General features: G+C 37.8%; 1 protein-coding gene across 7 annotated transcripts in view; it reads left to right on the top strand.

Moving 5' to 3' along the window:
- The window catches only part of SATB2 (SATB homeobox 2), a 248,557-nt gene extending 232,615 nt beyond the window's left edge, over positions 1-15,942 (top strand). For all 7 annotated transcript variants that reach the window (XM_020890434.2, XM_020890433.2, XM_020890435.2 and 4 more), the window contains one exon: positions 12,804-15,942. In XM_020890434.2, coding sequence (XP_020746093.1) covers positions 12,804-13,265 — 462 coding nt within the window. In that variant the 3' untranslated portion in view covers positions 13,266-15,942. The remainder of the gene's footprint in view (positions 1-12,803) is intronic.
- Positions 15,943-19,742: the final 3,800 nt, after the last annotated feature.

Below are 19,742 nucleotides of genomic sequence, written 5' to 3'. Positions count from 1 at the left end.
TGCAGATTTTGACAGAATTGGGTATATTATTTTTTAAAATGATATCCAAAGATAGAAAAAGTAAAAATTTGTTCATTACCTACTCAAAATTAACATTTGGGAGAGGAACTTCTCCCTGATATATTATAATTGTTCCTTGTTTGTCTTCACTTTTAATCATAAACTGGAAACACTGAATAGTTCCCTCTGTCACTTCTGGTGTTATTTTTATATTTTAATTGGAAGATGTTTATTCACACTAAAATGAATTTTTGTTCAAAGCTTTTAAACAGAATAATTTTTGTATTTTCCAGCTAACAGCAGCAAGACCATGTTTGTTATGTGTTAGACAGGGATTTGTAATATGTAGATCAGAGTTCAATTTTGTGTATGCATTTTCTTATCTGATGAATAAATACAACAGAATCCATTGCTATTGTGAGATTAGTTTGTTATTGTTTTTAAGAAACAAGCCCAAAGAATAGTGAACCACTTCAAATATATACTAACTGTAGGATTTGAATACTTAAGTTTATCATATCCCAAGTCACATCATATAATCTGTGTAAATCAGGAAGAATGATGCTTTAGTTCAAGAAGCTTATATAATTCATTGAGATCCTTTAACTTAAAGTGTACGTATCCTTTTCCTCCATGTCATCTTTGTTTTTAGGTCATTCTTTACCAACAGGTGTTTTCAAGTTATTTTTGTCACCAGATTCCTAAATAGTAAGATATTTGAAAATGGTTTGAATTTTGACTCTAGTACTTTTCCTCAGGAACCATTATTTTAGGTCTTCATTGACAGAGCTCTTGGCTGGCTACATGATGTCTGTTATTATAAAATATATCTATTTTCTACCTTCATTAACTTAACATGTTTTCACTTAAAAGGAATTGAAACTCTGCTCTGATTATACTTGTTAGATGAAATTTATTTACCTGAAACAGTTTCTGTACAAGCATAACTCAGAGGTATTGCCAGTTCAGTTCCAGACCACTATGATAAAGCAAATGTCGCAACAAAGTGAGTCCCACAAATTTGTTTGGTTCCCCAGTGCATATGAAAATGATGTTTGCACCATACTTTAGTCTATTAAGCATGCGTTTGGATTTCTTTCTAAAAAATGTACATACCTTAATTTAAAAATATAGCTAAAAAATTCTACCCATCATCTGACAATGTGGGGTTGCCACAAACCTTCAATCTGTTAAAAAAAAAAAGTCATATCTGAGAAATGCAATAAAGCTGAGCTCAATAATATATTCTATTCTTCTAAGCTTGAATCTGTTTTAAAAACTCAAATTCCAGAGCTCACTGGGTCAGGTATCACTGGCTTTTCAAAAGGTTGTTTTCATTTGATTTACATTTTGCTTCACTTGAGATTTATTTAGCTAACTGGATTAACTGTTTAATAGATCATTCTCATCCTGAACCTTTGCATATCTTTCTCTCTTGCCCTCTTGCCATTGATGATGTGTCATGAATTTCTAGGTTGGTTCTTTTAATGACATTATGAATTCCAGGTACTCAATTCATCCTAGCATTTACACTCTTCATTATCTTTAACTTAACTCAAGAACTCTTCTTTCATCCATGCTGGTGCAAAAGCCACTCAGCTATACCAATGAACACACCATGCAGGCATTTAGAAATCAGAATACCATAGCTAACTGTCAGCTCTGGTCATGTCATGTTACTCTTTACTCATTTTCACTCAAATATAAGGTCTTTGAGGCTTCCCTGGTGGTTCAGCTGGTAAAGAATCCATCTGCAATGCAGGAGACCTGGGTTCAACCCCTGGGTTGGAAAGATCCTCTGGAGAAGGGAAAGGCTACCCACTCAGTATTCTGGCCTGGAGAATTTCATGGACTGTGTATAAGTCCATGGGGTCACAAACAGTTGGACATGACTGAGCGACTTTCAGAGATACTTTAACATTACCTGTAACTTGAATCTGATCTTCAAAAGATAGGCCTTCCCTGTTAATTTTTAGGCAGAGTTTTGTGTTTTGAGATGACATTGTGAACGGTGGTAGAAGTATATGGGAACAGGGGGAGATGAACACTCATGGGTGTCAGGCAAATGGGTGGATGGGCTGAGAGATGGTTTCTCCTAGGAAGAAAGACACAGGGTTGTAGCCTGGACCATCCTGAAGAATCTACTCTTCCTGAATTATCCCATGAACAGTTTGTGGAATGATTTTGGTCATATTAGGTCCTAAATGATCAAATAAACCTATGTATCATGTGACACTGATGAAGGAAAAATTTTCATTGCTAATAGGTTCAGTGCATGCCTATGTTTTATCTCTTTTGCATTCTAATAGGAAAGAAATTTGTTTTTTATGTGTCATGCAGTCTATTTGATGGAAATATAGCTCCTCATCTTGACCCTGCTTAATTTGCTAACAGCTCATCTCCTTGTATTAGAAAAGCAGCTTGCCCAGCTACCTCTAGAGTCTGCAGACTCTGGCCACTCAGTATAGTCAGATTAAGGACTACAACACATTTTTTTTTAACCCAAACCATACCAAAGTTGTTGGTATAGTTGTTCTCAATTTGTTACTAAAGAGGAAATGATATATGCCAAAGGCTGTTTTAAGAACTATGCTTCCTCTAAACCCCCAAGTTTAACAGATTATTGTGTCATAGTGTTTTTATGCTTTTATCTTTGACCAAAGTGTTTATTTTGAGAAACAATTATTAAACTGCATTAAAAACATACACGATGTTCCAATGCCATCTTGGTTACAATATTAAAGGAAACTCAGACTAAGGCTGGATGAAATTGAACACATATTTCCATGTCAGACTTCCTACCATTTTGCTTGTTTGTATTGATTTCTCTTGACATGGTCTTCTTTTATTGAGCACTACTCTTTTTTTTTTTGGTTCTTATTCTCTCTCTTCCCCCTCCCTCGCCTCCCCAAATCCCCTTCCCATAGCTGTATGTGCTAAGAGCAATTGTAAAAGGAGACCAACTTATATTAAACCTGCCTGGAGTCAAAATGTAATCTAACACCTGTAGTCTGCAATTTGTCATCACTTCATGGATACTATTTTTTTTTTTTTTAATAACAGATTTCCTGAGTTTTGACCTTAGGATACTGTATAATCCAAAAAAAAAAAAAAAATCAACAAAACTAAACCATAGTTTTTAATAAGTCTTATAATGTTAGAATGTGAAATTACAACCATAAGAACCAACTCAAGTAACACCATTTGAAGTTAGAAATAGTGCTAAGTTGTACATCTAGGCAGATATATTTTGCCTGTGAAAATGTCTCTGAATGATAAAGTCAAGAGGCAAATCATAATGCTGTGTACTTTCTCCTACACTTGTTCTCTAATACCTTCCTAGGTGACTGAGCTCAAGTAAGGATATTTTTAACTCTAAGATCCATTTTGAGTTTTATAGTAAATGGTTTAGTTTTCATTAGGGCAAAGACAGAGCTATATATTCAGTATGATTTATGTGGTATAGAGTTTTTAAACTTTCTAGTGTTGGGATCTCCTTTCACTATTCCTGTTAAGGACTCCAATAATGTGCATATCAATACTTACCATATTTGAAATTAGTTCTGAGAAAATGTAAATGTTTATTATTTTTGAAAATAACTATAAATATTATGTGTGTAAATGATATATTTTAATGAAGATCACTGTATCCCCCCCAAAAAAACATAAGAAGACTACCATTGTTTTAAATATATTTTTGCAAATATTTTTAACTTCTGACTTAATGGAAGACCTCTGGATTATCATAATTGCTTCTATATTCATTCTGATATGAAGTGTAGCTTGTAGTTTGGTTGAAGTAAATGAAGAAAAGCAAGCCTTACACAGACATGTAATTAGAAAAGGAAGGGATATTTTAATAGCCTTTCCAGGAAATTATGATTTTCTGTTTTGATACAAAACTCTACAAGTGGTAGTTTCTTAAAGGTTAGTTGCAGAGTGGAATCTAAAATGATACCAGTGAACTTTCATATTTTTTTTACATTATAATTGTCTGCCTTTCACTTTGAATAAATATTTTACCTATTCATAATTTTATAATATCAATATTGATATAGTGAGTTATGCAGATCTTCTAAATATTGACACATTTCATTGTATGACATATTTTTTAATAATTCTTAAAACTTAATAATTTTTAATAATTCTCATCACCAGGAGCATCAGGGAGGTATTTAGGTATAGGGGAACTAAGTTTTTCGTGGAAGTTACAAGTTTTCCAAATTTTTTATTTTCACCAGGAAGGTAGAATTTAATCATTGGCAACAAATTGCACAGTTGTTTTTTTTTTTTAATCAACAGGCTTACTTCATTTTTAAGAAAATGCCAGAAATCTAAGTCTGAATAACCATAGTATGCCTGTTGGTTGTTATTTCAAATAAAAATGATATTTATTTCATTACAAAGGTGCTAGTTCAGCTCTCAACTCACACAATTGCACAAATGCTCTCTGCTCAGACAGTAAAGAATCTGCCTGCCATGCACGAGACCCAGATTCTATCCATGGGTTGGGAAGATCCCCTGGAGAAGGGAATGGCTATGTACCTCAGTATTCTTGTCTGGAGAATTCCATGGACAGAGGAGCCTGGCGGACTACAGTCCATGGGGTTGCAAAGAGTTCAACATTACTCAGTGACTTTCACTTCACTTCTCTCGCATGAGAACTATTTTACTTAGGTATGTCACAGAAGTGTATTCTCTCTCTTAATCCTTAGAAAACTGCACGGAAGATTTTATAGATTAATAAACACTGTGGTTCTGAGAAAGTAACTTGCTCAAAGTTGCACGACTAGTAAGCAGATGTGCTTTTTAGGATAAAGACTGGATTCAAAACCAGAACTTTGTAACCTTACAACTCCTGCTAACAACTTTTATATAAAAGCAACCTCAAGGATTATGCAGTGCCCTGGAGCTGATTTTAACACACAAAAAAATGGTAAAAACAAACAAATGCCACAAACTATTAGATATAAGTTCCTGTAATGAGTGATGATTTCTTTACTTTAAAGCATAGTTTTGCTGAAAATGAATAATAGCAAGAAAAAGTAAGTTGCAAAGAACAAAAATAATAACCAGACTGCAATTAAAGGAAGAGAGGATATGGATTAATCCAGCGCAGCAGAAGAAAAGAGGGACTGAGCACTTGGGCATGCCCATGTGTAGCTCACAGTCCAACAGGTGAGAGAGATGTATGATAGTTACATTAATTATTAATTACTAATGCTAAATTCTCCCCATTGAGTTCTGAGCCAAAATTAAAAGTCTTAAATGCTGATTTTGAAAAAAAGGGAAAATTAGAGGGTAGAGCTCGGTTGTTGAAACTTAAGACAGATATCTCAGTTATATTATATTTCACATATATAGTATATTTTAAGAAGCAGTACTTACTCATTTAACAAATTCTAATTGAGTTATGCATGGGGTTTTCCAGTTGTTCTAACCAGTTTTTCTTATTGCCTGTTAAGTATACTTCCTCAGAATTTTTAGTAGAAGAACGCTTTCCTTCTTTGGATAAACTAGTTTACCTTCTGTTATTTTTGTTAACATTCTGTTATTTTAGATGAGGTAAAATTAAACAAGTGAAAAGACTCTGTTGACTCAAATGCAGTTAGCAGTCATCTGCTGATGTGCACTGCCGGAGAACCTGGATCTCTGGTTGACGCTCGCTGGGAGCCGAGCTTAACCCCTTACCTATTACCCCACTGGATCAACCACCCTCTGTAGTCACCTCCTTAATAATTTCTCATTTTCTCTATATAAAAAAGACCACAAAGTCTTGACATATTATAAGTAATCCAGTTCACCCCATAATGATACAGTGAATTATATACTTTCCTAAACTTAATCAGTCAGGATCTCACTTCCTTCCCTGCAGGCAAAAGCCATTATATTTTACACATGGCTCCCAGCTGGTTTTCATTGAGGCCTTCAAAATCTATTTGAACACGGAGCAGTTTAAGAAGAGCTGCTTTATCTTTCGTAGGCAGTCTTTGTCATGGTACCATTTTGTCCTTGTGTTTTTAAAATTTTCCATCTCTAAGGCAGAAAAACAACATATATCCTTATTGTGCTTTGCTACTGGGCAAGGCAGTGTTGGGTTTTATTTTGAAGTTGATGTCTCTTTTGAATATATTCACAGCCTTTCTTTCTTCATCGCTGTGTTCCTGTTCATTTATACACATGTATGTCATATTTCAGCCCAAAGAGATTTCAGTGAATAAATAAGAAGGCACTTATTAAACTTTTAAGTTTCTATTTGATTATATTCTACCCATAACTTATTCATCAACACTTGACTGTTGGAGGCAGGACACCTTATTAGAAAGCTTTGTAGACTGCTAGGTCCAGTTACTATAGACACTCCAAAAATATTTGATAAATGAATTCTTTTTTTGTTACTTTTTTAACCCAAGGTAAACATAATTTCTTGTAGACATGATAAACACTTCTGATGAAGAAGGCAGTCATCAGTTAAATGTAAGTTAACCATTCTTTTGAGGATAGAAGTGCCAATGCATCCTTCTGATTGTTTTGATGATAGTATTGCTATTTGTGATACTGCATTGAAAGTCCAGTTATATATATATGAGCTGAGTTTTTCTTACTATATATATATATATATATATATATACACACACACACACACACACACACAGACACAGGAATATTTCTCTTCAAGTCCTACTGTGTCTTGGGGTAGATCGGATGATGTGATTATAGCTCCCAGAAGGGTTTCCCTCCCCCTGATGGTAGAATGCCAAGGCCCTGCTGCTCTGGCTGGCCCTGACCTCCCCTCGCTTGCCTTTCTCGCGGCGGAGGGCCGTCTGACACCGTGTCCTGTGATGACAATGGCAGGGCTGCCGTTGGGGATGTGCTATGTCGGTGCTGACCAGTGTGGTGCTGGGCCGTGTGGTCATCCAGCACTGGAAATATGGCTCATGTGCCTGAGGGAGCTAAGTGTTTTTTCTTCTCTCAGTTTTAATGAATTTAGATGTCAGTAGCAGTGTGTGGCTAGTAAGCTGCTGTATTGTGTGGCACAGATTTACCTTGCTGTCTCCCTCGATGTTCTTCAAAGAAGTGTACTTCTTGCTCCTAGTTTGTTCATTTGCTGTTTTCCTCTGTCTGGGATGCCCTTCTTCATGGCTGGGTCCTCACTTCCTTCACGCTTCTGCTCAAATGCCACCTTCTTAGGGAGCCTTCCTCGAATCACTGAGTCTAAAATGACGTCATGTCCCCCCAGCTCTTCTCCGTACGCTTGCTCTGTTTTTGCTGATAGTATTTATTACTGCCTAATATCTTGTTTACGGTCTGTCTCCTCTGCTCTGGAGCCTTTGCTCAGTTTTCCCATGCAATATTGCTCATAGAAGACAGGAGAACAGCATGTTTAAGGACATGGGATTTGAAATCAAATATGTTTTAGATTCCCAGTCCTGCTAATTAGAATCGATGAGACCTCTCATAAATTACCTATATTCTCTGAATCCCAGTTTTCTCATCATGAATGGAGTAAAAATACAGAGTCCAGGATTATTGTGAAAATCAAATGCATTTATAGATTTAGACCAGTGTTTAGGTTCATAATAAACTTTACATTAATGCTACCACCTGTTATTAATATTATTGTTGAAGCTACCTAGATATCTCACTGCTATGAACCCTCATCATTATGTTTAAAAAATAACAATAGAAGCTACAAAAAAAGAAAGAGAAGACTTTCAAATGAACCTTTTAAAACTCTCTTTGTAGAAGTTATCAGAAATGAATTGCCGACCAGATTAAGCTCAATTGTGATGGAGAAAAATCCAAACCAAAATGAACTGGGATGAATTGTCAGGCTTCAGTTTGCAAAGGTCATGAGGAAAGGGATGGATAGCTATCTTTACAGAATGATATATTCTGTTATTTGGGAAAATCATGTGAAGAGAGATGATGGACTTTAGGAGTACAAAGGTCAGCTTCTGGGCCCATTTTGAAAAAGGGGAAAAAGGATGAGGCTGGAAAATGTGCAGACTTGGGCAGATTTATGTAACTATCTGGGTAGCTGCTCTATCATACTTACTTTTTTTAAAAAAAATATCAGAAAACAATCATCTGGGTTTGGAAAGAACTTGTTAGGAAAGAGCATATCTCTGTTCAGTTGGCAGGGCATTCTCTGTCTTGGTTGAAGTAATTGTAAACTTTGTGGTTTCAAAAAGTCCATCAGCCAGAAATATATGCCTGTACTATATGCCTGCACTGTCAGATGATCTGAGGAACGGGATGGTGTGTAGTCCATCCACCTGGAATCAGTGACACAGTCTCAGGCTAGAGTTACTCAGTGTTCTGGCTGGGGATAGGAACCAAACTTAAGTCATCCTAGTTAACACACAAGGAATTTCAAATATCTCTGAAAAGTTCAGACAGAAAACCCAAAATGTAGTCAAGTGGGAGTTCAGAAATCAGTCCTATGAAGAAGTGAGATGATCCTGCTGTTTAGATGGAGGATTTGGGAAGAGCGTTTGGACTGCCATCCCTGTCTTTTGGCTGTACTCTGCTTTTGTTCAGAGTGTTCACACCATCGGAAGAAGTGCTGCACGATAGGAAGAATTCCCTGATTGTCAGACTAATAAGCTACTACAAGTGGCTAGTGAGGAAATGTAGGCAGTTCTTTTTGCTTAAAATTATCTACAGACAATAAGCAACTCTCTACCTGGAGTAATCAGAACATTTCAGGAGAGTAAACATAGTTGGGATCGGGGGACTCTTTTTGTCTCAGATATCATGCACATTGTACTCTTTCCTATCTGATCAAAGATGCTAGAAATATAATTTAACCTTCTTCATGCAAATACTGTTAGGCCTTCCAACTCAATATAGAATATTGACCTAACCCAGGATCTCTCACTTTGTAGATCATTTCTATTGCTGTTATTTCTCTGAAAAAAATCTTCCTCTCCTGTGAGGGCAGCGACATTGTCATTGTTCCTTGGAAACCTACTTTCTTAGACTGACTGCTCCCTATGTTTAAAGTTTCCAACTTTGAGGGTGCTCTTGAAATGCTCCATGTTTCCAGGTTGTTATTGATTCAGGTAGCACCTTCACAAGGAACTGTGAGGACTAGATGAGTTAATCCATGTAAAGTTCTTGGAAATGCCTGGCACAGAGTAAGCGTTCAGTGAGTGGTGGCTGCTGTGATCATTGTTTCCCCATCCTTGTGGGGCTTCTCTCTATGCGTGCATTACTACTGCTGGGTTCAAAGTTAGAAGGGGAGGGAAAATAGGCCAATTGGTGGGACCTCAGGAGAAGAACAAACCCTATCATGCAGAAAGATTATAGTAACTTCAAAGTATAGTTTTGGAAAATCTCTTTAAATCTAACCAACGCACAATGGAAAACCCCTAAAGAACCAATCTAATTATTTAATTAAATGGAACCGTTATGCTGACTTTTACTACAGAAGGCAAGCATAATTTAGAAAATGGGGCATTTTAATTCTCTTTTGTTTTCCAATTAACGCAATTGCTCTAAAAGGAGGTCCTGTGCTTGAGTGTACATGTTCTATGAGTACATATTCCCTACGTAATTTCAGTCTCTCTCTTATTCTTTCTCATCCAAAAAAAAAAAAAAAAAAACCAAACAAACAAAAAACTCTTACCTGTTGACATGGAGGTTTATTTATTACAGTGCTCAGGCTACCCAGATTACAACCTTGGAGCAAATATCTTCCTGCCGTCAAAGCTGCCCTGAACACGCAGGCCCTCCACGCAGCTCTCCTCTCCCTGGGGCTATAATTAGGACGTTGAAGTAATGGAGCTCTCACTTTTTTGCTGATGCCAGCTCACCACAGCAGACCACATGAGTTTACTCTTAGTTGAAAGTGGTAAAGAAAATGCCAAGAACATTCATTTTAATTGGTCAACATTATATGGGCCTTTAGTGCCACCGTTTTATGGTCTTCTGTTTTAGATTTCTTTCTGCCACCAGCCATCAGCCTATTATGATGGGTGTTCTTATATGCATTTGATTATCCTTTTATTGTTATTTTGATTGTTACTTGTTTATGAATGATAAAAATTTCATCCTCTTTTTTTTTTTTTACCTAAGTAACAATTTCATCTGCCCTATTAGCTATTAAATTCTATAGAAAAGACTGACATTTTCACATTGGTGAAAAATTAGTTTTTCATCAAATAGTCCCTGAGACTAGGAGAGATGGCAGATATTTTTTTCTTAAATGCTTGCTCTGATGCTGGTATTTTGTAGTCTAAAACATGGGTCCTTAGGATAATGTGTGGTGATGGTGGCAGTGGTGATACCAGTGATACTCTTGTGTAACTAGACATGTTTCTTCTGCATTGATTGGACTGAGTTCACTTGAACTGTGGAAAATGTTTAATTTGTTACTCTAACATGGAAAACACCATGTAAAATAGGAGAGAATGGTAAAAGAGAAACATGTGTTTTTTTTAAAAAGTGAACTCACTATTCTTAAGTCTTGGGGCAGGGGTGATCCAGGAAGTTAGACACTGATCTGAGTGGAGGAAATACACTGTTTGCCTTTGACATTGATAGAATACGTTGTCGTGGGGACCTTCATGGTAGCCTTTTAATTACATAGCACTGCTGCTAATGTTGCAAGAGGTGAGTAGTGGCCAAATTCCTCTTCAGTGTCCCATGCACCTTCTCCCCTCTCCAGAAAGTCTTTCTCACTAGGCCTCTGAGGAGGACGGGGCAAGTTGTTCTGACAATCTCCTCTGTGTTGCTTCCTTTCTTTGGTCAGACTGAAGAAGTTTGTAAGTAAATATTAAAATGGGAAACTATTTCATGCAGAGAGGACATTGTAAAGCAGTTATGAAGATTAAGAATAAGTTTGCACAACTGGCGTCAAATGCGGCTTCCCTGATGTCTCAGCCGTAAAGAATCTGCCTGCAACGCAGGAGACACAGGAGACATGGTTTGATCTCTGGGTTGGGAAGATCCCTTAGAGGAGGCGATGGCAACCGACTCCAGTGTTCTTGCGTGGACAGTGCCATGGACAGAGGAGCCTGGCAGGCGGTAGTCCAAAGGGGCACAAAGAGTCGGACACCACTGAGTGACTGAACACAACCAGCGTCACATGACAAAACTCATGCAATGAGTGATGAGTCTGATGCCCTTTATTCAAGGGAGACAGTGCAGGGCTGGGGGCCACAGTTCCTCACAAGCAGTGGGGCAGTCTTCTGGAGGGATTTGGGACATCACTTTAGAGCATTAGAAGTGGCAACACAGAAGACAGGGCATGATTGGTGGGGATTGCGTATCTGACTTTATTTAGAAAGATCAAAGAAAAAGGAAGGAAGCATGGAGCCCAGAGCTGGCTCTGCATTCAGGGATGGGCTGAATGGACACTGTGATTCCGGTCAAGCAGAGCATTTACAGCCAGCCACATGAAAGCTCAGCCTGCTGATGTGGCACCAGGCAGGAGTGGCCCCAGCCCGGGTCTAGAAATTTTTTTAAATACTAGTTTTGTTTTATTTTTGAGTGGGGACTAGGTAGAAATGAAAGAGAAATTTAAATTAATTACAACTGGAAAGCCTTGACATGAAGGATAACAAAAAAAAAAAAAAAAAGGAAGTGAACTGCAAAACAAAGGATGACTAGTTTGTTCTCTGGCCTCAATGGTGGACTAGTGGCTAGGATTCCTGATTTTCATCCAGGCTAATCAGGTTCAGTTCCTGGGCAGGGAACCAACGTCTCACTTCAAGACACCAGGCATTATTGTCTCCTCGACATTAGTGATATTGAGAAGATCCATTTATGAGTATAAAGTAGTCATCTAAAGTTCATAATTTAATAAAAAGTTGTGTTTATATATATATTTTTAAGGATATATTTTAATATATCCTTATATTTTTAATAATATATATATTATTGTTTAAGGATTAAGATCAGGGTTAAAAGAAAATAGATTTAAGTTCCTAATTTTATGGAATATTGATTTTATGACTCAAATACTATTCCTCTGTTACACTTCAAGACTAATTTATGAGGCTGATATAATAATGACTTATCGTTTATTGGATGTTTGGTCTAAGCCAGAGGTGAACAAATTCTGACCCATGAACCAAATCCAAGCTACCTCTTGTTTTTATAAAGTTTATGGCAACATAGCCATGCTCATTTGTATATGTTTACACTATAAAGATGGAATTGAAGCATTGCAACAGAGATGGTGAAGCCCTGCTAAGGCTAAAATATTTCCTACCTGGTCCTTTGCTGAAAAAGTTTGTCAACCTCTGGTTTAAGGCAGGCACTGTTCTTTACATGCAATACGTCATTTAATCCTTACAACATCCTTAGGAAATGTCTTATCCTTCTTTCATATATGATGAAATCGAGGCTTAAAGATGTTTAGTGTCTTGCACAGGGACACCCAGCAGTGTGGAAGAGTCTGGATGTGAATTCATGTGATCTCATATGTAGAGCCTGCACTTTTCATCCGGGTCCATTTCTTTGTCCTTGGGCTCCAGAGAGGTGGCCCATCATACTGGTTAACAGCAAGACCCTGGAACTAGATCCTTTGAATTTGAATAACCTTAGGCATCATGTGACTTAGCTTCTTTGTGCCTCAGAATGGAAACATTGCTATTATTAACCTCTTATTTTATAGATGAGATTCTACAAATTCAGTTAAGAAATTCAGTTAAGTTTTCAGAAGACCTGAACTTAAAATGACTACGCATCACTAAAATGCTAAGCAGACAGCGTGTATTTTAGAAGAATGATGGCTTTTGAAAGGTGAAATAGTGAATCAAATGTTATTATTATTTTTTTTTAATTATCAGGTCCTTCATAGACAGCAGTCTCAGCCAGCCAAGGAGAGTTCTCCTCCCAGAGAAGAAGCACCCCCACCACCTCCTCCGACCGAAGACAGTTGTGCCAAAAAGCCTCGGTCTCGTACAAAGATCTCTTTGGAAGCCCTTGGTATCCTCCAAAGCTTCATTCATGATGTGGGCCTATACCCTGATCAGGAAGCTATCCACACTCTTTCTGCTCAGCTGGATCTCCCCAAACACACCATCATCAAGTTCTTCCAGAACCAGCGGTACCACGTGAAACATCATGGGAAGCTCAAGGAACACCTGGGCTCAGCGGTAGATGTGGCCGAGTATAAGGACGAGGAGCTGCTGACGGAGTCAGAAGAGAATGACAGTGAAGAAGGCTCGGAGGAGATGTACAAAGTGGAGGCCGAGGAGGAGAATGCGGAGAAAAGTAAGGCCGCACCCGCTGAAATTGACCAGAGATAATGTGAACTCCAATCAGGCAAAGCAATACACCGGTCCAAGGATTTTCTGTTTTAGTTTTTCTGAAAACTTTTTTTTTTTGCCTTATTTTATTTTTGTCTTTTTTGGTCTTTTTGTTCTCCTTCCCTTTTTTTTTTGACATTTCTTTGTTGCACAGGATACACCTGTAGACTGAATAAGTTCAGTATTTCCGAATCAGACATCGCCTTGGCAAAGACACTAAAGTGTTACACTTTACAATGGACTGGATCGTAGTCATTATAATCACAGGAGACTCTGCCTTCATTATCCTTGCACTTATGGAAGAGACACCAGGCAAGTTCCCAGATGAAAAGACCTACGAAATAAATGAAGGAAGCTACAAGTGTGTGTGTATATGTATATGTATATATCTATATATTTACATATATATATTAAATTGCATGGGACAGAGAACTTTACAATCCGAAAGAATAGACTGTGAAATGAGTTCTTAAAGAAGAGACTTGTTTATGTATTAAAAAAAAAAACCACTTCACAGTGAGTCGCTTTGGCTTTTTGATAAACTGCGGCCTGCTCTCAGGGTGGGGTGACTTATTTTTGAATTCCTATTTATTTTCTGTGTTTGTCCCTGATTTTTTTTTTTTTTAATTCTATGGCTTCCTATCTGGCAGCTTGATGGGTAATTTTTGAGGTATGTATTTAACTAAATAAATCAACACTGCCAAAAAAAATAAAAGAAAGAAGAAGAAAGTGGAAAAAAAAAATCAGGGCACCTTAAAATGATACCAGTCAAATTAATCTTAAAGACACAATGCACATTAAATGACTCGATGTGTTCCGTTACTCAGCTTGTCGTTACTGTAGTGAACAGGTGCATTTCTGTGGAATTCCAAGCGAGTGAAGCTGAAGTTCAGTGCAGAGAAAACTCGTCTATTAGTGCAGCCTCGATAAAATGACATTTTAACATCAGACAAATGGAATTCACAGTATGAGCCACATTTTATTGTGAAATTTATTTACCTGCTCGTGGCTTCAGATCTTAAAATTAGTAAGCCTGCTCATTTTAACTTGTTTATTGTTGCTGTTTTCTTTTTCTTTTCTTTTTTTAAAATAGAAAATAGTTCAATGTAATGTTAAGTTAGAAAAGAAGTTGCTGCCCAGATAAAGGGGCTCCTTCTCCAATAAATCCCCGTCCCTCCAGCTCCCGAGAGACGTTTCTCATTTCTGTTTCACTTTCGGTGTCTTCTTCGTACACATTCCATCCACTTAACCAGACATTTTTAGTCCTTGCTCTCATGCACCTCATCCCTTCCCTGCTATGGGAGCAGCCCTAACGAAAACCTGTTTTTAAATCATTGTGCAGCTCCAGGCAATAGAGTAAGCAAAGCAATTTCAGTGGAATCACCTACTCGTCGTAAACTGAAACATTTTCCCAGTTACCTACATAGCAGTCACCTTACGCAAAGCAGAACTAATGCTGACTGGCTGTTAGGGGAATGAGCATTAAAGCTGCAATCTACTATAGTTCTCCCACCGCCTTTAGCTTCCCATCAGAAAGCATTACTTCCCACTTCTAGTCATTGCAGAGAGGAGACCTCACCTTCAGGACTGGCCGAGCGAACCTAACCCATACTTCAAGGTGGCCATCAAACAGTCCCACACGGTTGGATTGTTTTTAAGAGTTGTGCTCTCATGCAACCTTGTCAAAGACCTCATGCAATATCACTTTGAAAGTTATTTTCTGTTTACTACACAAACATTGTAATATAACTGTTAATACTATTTATATATTTGAAAGGTATAAAAGGTCGGAGTTAAAAAAAAACAAAACCTCTATTTGTAGATATTAACTCAGAACTTACGATATACAGGGAGAAGACATGTTGCAATACAAGCTAATTCTAGCTGCTCAGTAACCTCTGGAGTTTTTAAAGGGACATTTTCCTGTACTTTTCCAAATAATGATGTTTAAAAAATTATCTCGACATGAGCGTCATATACCTTTGCAAAAGGATGGTGGTTTGCAGTCAAGCCCTGGGCCCATCCTTCCTATTTCTGTAGTATGCTGCAGCTTTAATCAGAAAGTCCGTGGTTGCTGCTTCCTGATCTCCGAGTTACTCTTTTCCAAATTGTCTTCTTACACTGTTGCTGAAGGTCACTCTGTACATGTAATGGAAACTGATTTTGCCAAGCTCTTACAAGGTGGTTCATCTCTCGATGGCATCCGCATTTGGTATCTTTTACACTTCAACCAAAAATTTATTAGGTATTTTTCAATGCTAAGTCTTGCCTTTTATTTTTTAATTTCACTGCCAAGTTTGCAGTGGTTCTAAGTGAATCTGTGGGCATTTTAGCCTGTGGTCTTGCCAGATCTTTGCGAATTACAATGCATATATGTCTATTTATTCAATATCTGTCATATAATATCTATTTGGAAGAAGAAACTTTCTCTTGTAGTGCCTCTTGACAAAGCACAATTTCCTGCCCCACCCCTTTTTTTTTTGTGAAATGAAAAAACAAATTGTGTTTTATTGCGGTATCAACAATGTGAATAAGGATTAACATATTGTAAATGTTCTTTTTTCCATGTAAATCAACTATCTTTGTTATCACTAAGTGATAATTAATTTTTAACTTATGTGCATTGTTAGGCTGTTAGAATTTTTTGGTTGTTAAAATAAAACGCATTCAAAAAATATGACTTTGTTTGTCAAGTGTTTTGTTGGGCATTGCCTTCTTTCCCACTGAAGTTTTCATGTGGAATGAGACTGGTGAGTGTAAGGAAGCCCCATTCCCTTATTTACAAGACAGCTGTACCTGGAATTACAAATGTTTGAGTCCTACCAATGCAAGAATTTAATCGTACATATAAATGTACATGCATCTCTGGGTGTTTGTAAACGTATGCATGCTCACATCCTGAAGTTGGCAGCTGGGGGAGTCATTTGCCTAAACATTTTGTGGTATACAAACAAAACTCAGTGCATAAAGATATATTTATGGACTTGCTTCTTTATTTTTCTAGTGCATGTTTTCTGTTTGTAATTAAAAACCCACAAATGACTGCATGTCAGGAAACTTTTGGAGCACATATGTCCATGGTTAATGGACATAATAAAAGTCTTTTATATTTAGAGCTGGGTACCATAATGTGAGCATAGAGGAATGCCGGAAGGATTGATGTATCTGAGAAATGTGTGAAAATGATGTTTTAGAAAGTGCTCACAATGGAAAAAATTGCTCAAAAGACCAAAGTTAATAAGGAAGGAGCAAGTGCTTAGCATCAGAACTGACAAAGAGAAAGTCAATTAAAAAGTGATTTTTTTTCTTTTGATACTGTAAATTGTTTTTCCTGTCTTTTTTTTCTTTCTTTCTTTTTGTTTTTGGCACATGGTTGACATACAGATGTAATTTTTCTTTCCTTTTTTCCTCGATTTCACTTTCCTTTTTTCCCATGATTGTTGACAGCCCATGGACTGTGTAGATAAGTTCTGAGGACAGTTTGTGGAAATTGGGTGTTTACAGAAAGGCAAACAGCCCCATAGTATAAAGCACTAAGGATTTTTAAAGAAAAATTAGAGGTTCATAGAGATGAAACATGTCTATGCAAATGTACATGAATTCTGCCTTTGGGATAAAGACATGGAAGTAAAGCATGTGTGAGATAGTCTGCCTTTTAGCACAGATGCTTTCCACCTTCATGAGATGGTATTTTTGGAGGTCATACTTCATCCAAAGTGACAAACTCAAAGCTGGGAGACTCTGCCCAAGGATGGGTTGGCTTTTGTCTTTTAGAAGAGGGTCTGTGCTAGCAACTTTTATTTCCAATAATACAAAGTCAGAGGTTTCTTGACTATATGTTAAGTCATGTCATCTCAAAGTTATCACTTTATGGGCTGAGGTTTTTATTTTTTCCCCTTAGAGAAGATATTTTCCTTTACACTGTTATTTCCCTTTCTGCAAAGCTTTAAACAAGGATTTAAAAGTCCTCACATTTTTTTCTAAAGGACAATCGGCATCATCATACAGTAAACATTAAACATACACTCTAAAGCAGATAATTTGCTAATAACTGAGATGACAAGGAAAATTGTATCATTTAATGCTCTCCCCTCAAGGAGCTTATAACTTAATGGAAATGTATATCAATCCAGAAAAAGTGAAGTTGTCATCCAATGGTTATTTTCAGACAGATGTGTATTTGTTTAGTGAATGGTGCAAGCATGTGCTATAATTTAGAGAATGAGAATTAATCATTATTTGTGAGCTAGAATGGCCTTAGGATTGGCTGCATATCATTTTTAAAATTACAAAGTAGTAACAAGAGAAGAATTTACCTGTTTCTTACATAAAAGAAATTGCTGGGATAATCTGACTTCACAAAGTTGTCAGGGACTCAAACTCCTTCCAGTTCCACTTGTCCCTATGTTCCTGTGTTCCCTTTTCCTTATGGTCCAGGATGATTGCTAGAGCCTTGCCATCACACCCACCTTTCAGACATCAGGATGGAAGAAGAAGTAAAGAATGGCATACTCCCTTTCTTTTGTGGAATGTCTTCAAGTCCTATGCTTAAATACAAAGGAGGGTGGTAAATGTTCCTAACTGTTCTATTAATTCCAGAGAGAAAGGGAGAGTGGATACTCGGTGAGCAACTCACAGCCTCTGCCAGAGAAGGTATCAAAAAGGATGTTGAAGATAATAGATAAGAGGAAGAGAAGTACAAAGGCACATTTATCCTGCTGCTACTTCTGTTACCTTGACCCTCTTCTTCCTTTCCATCCTGTGTTCTTTTCCTTGCTAAATTTAAGAATCAGTTAGAGCACCACTTCTATCAGGAAGCCTTTCTGATCTGCTCTCAGTTCAGTTCAGTCTCTCAGTTGTGTCCAACTCTTTGTGACCCCATGGACTGCAGCACACCAGCCTTCCCTGTCCATCACCAGCTCTTGGAGCCACTCAAACTCATGTCCACTGCGTCAGTGATGTCATCCAACCATCTCATCCTCTGTCGTCCCTTTCTCCTGCCATCTTCAATCTTTCCCAGCATCAGGGTGTTTTCCAATGAGTCAGTTCTTTGCATCAGGTGGCCAAAGCATTGGAGTTTCAGTTTCAGGATTAGTCCTTCCAATGAATATTCAGGACTGATTTCCTTTAGGATTGACTGGTTGGATCTCCTTATAGTCCAAGGGACTCTCAAGGGTCTTCTCCAACACCACAGCTCAAAAGCATTAATGCTTTGGCACTCAGCTTTCTTTATAGTCCGAACTTTCACATCCATGCATGACTGCTGGAAAGACATAGCTTTGACTAGATGGACCTTTGTTGGTAATGCCTCTGCTTTTTAATATGCTGTCTAGGTTGGTCATAGCTTTCCTCCGAAGGAACAGGCATCTTTTAATTTCATGGCTTTAGTCACCATCTGCAGTGATTTTGGAGCCCAAGAAAATAAAGTCTCTCACTGTTTCCCCATCTATTTGCCAAGAAGTGATGGGACCAGATGCCATGATCTTAGTTTTCTGAATGTTTAATTTTAAGACAACTTTTTCACGCTCCGTTTTCACTTTCATTAAGAGGTTCTTTAGTCTTCTTCACTGTCTACTATAAGGGTTGTATCATCTGCATATCTGAGGTTATTGATATCTCTCCCAGCAATCTTGATTCCAGCTTGTGCTTCCTCCAGCCCAGCATTTCTCATGATGTACTCTGCATATAAGTTAAATAAGCAGGGTGACAATATACAGCTTTGATGTATATTGGTAGTCTGTTGTTCTATGTCTGGTTCTAACTGTTGTTTCCTGAGCTGCATACAGATTTCTTAGAAGGCAGGTCAGGTGGTCTGGTATTCCCATCTGTTTAAGAATTTTCCACAGTTTGTTGTGATCCACACAGTCAAAGGCTTCGGCGTAGTCAATAAAGCAGATGTTTTTCTGGAACTCTCTTGCTTTTTCGATGATCTGCCCTGCCAAGGTGGTTACACATCCTCCTGTCCTCACATAGCATCCAGAGTATTCCACCACTACAGGTCTGTCCCAGGTCTTGTGGCATGTTGTGGTTGCTGTATTTGCTCAGTGGGAAGGTATGAAGTTTTTCTTTGCATTTATCCATGCACAGAAGTGGGGTTGGCTGATGAAAATATTAGGAGCCCCGGAGAAGTAGGTGTGACGATGTTTCTTCCAGCTCAGCATGTCCAGGAGTGACGCACGGAGTCAGAGACAGAAGTGAAGAATGAAAAGCACAGCAAGGCCCAGGTGATTTAGAACCCTGCCGGCTCAACATAGCAGGGTGATGGTAGAGTCAGGACCTAAAGCCAAGACTGCATGTCTCCAAAGCTTGCATCTACTCTCCAGTATCACGCCACCTCTCTTTATGTCCTAGAATATCCTAGAAAGGCTGTATGAACTGCACGTCAATTTGTTGGTCAACATGTTTTGTATGAGGTGACCTTTTGACTTCACCCACTTTTTCATCATCTTGTCTGAGTATGACATTTCTGAAGGAAAA

Source organism: Odocoileus virginianus, chromosome 30 (genome assembly GCF_023699985.2).
Source record: "Odocoileus virginianus isolate 20LAN1187 ecotype Illinois chromosome 30, Ovbor_1.2, whole genome shotgun sequence".
Classification (NCBI taxonomy): domain Eukaryota; kingdom Metazoa; phylum Chordata; class Mammalia; order Artiodactyla; family Cervidae; genus Odocoileus; species Odocoileus virginianus.
The sequence above is the reverse complement of the archived record's forward strand: the minus strand, read 5'-3'. Positions and strand labels throughout refer to the sequence as shown.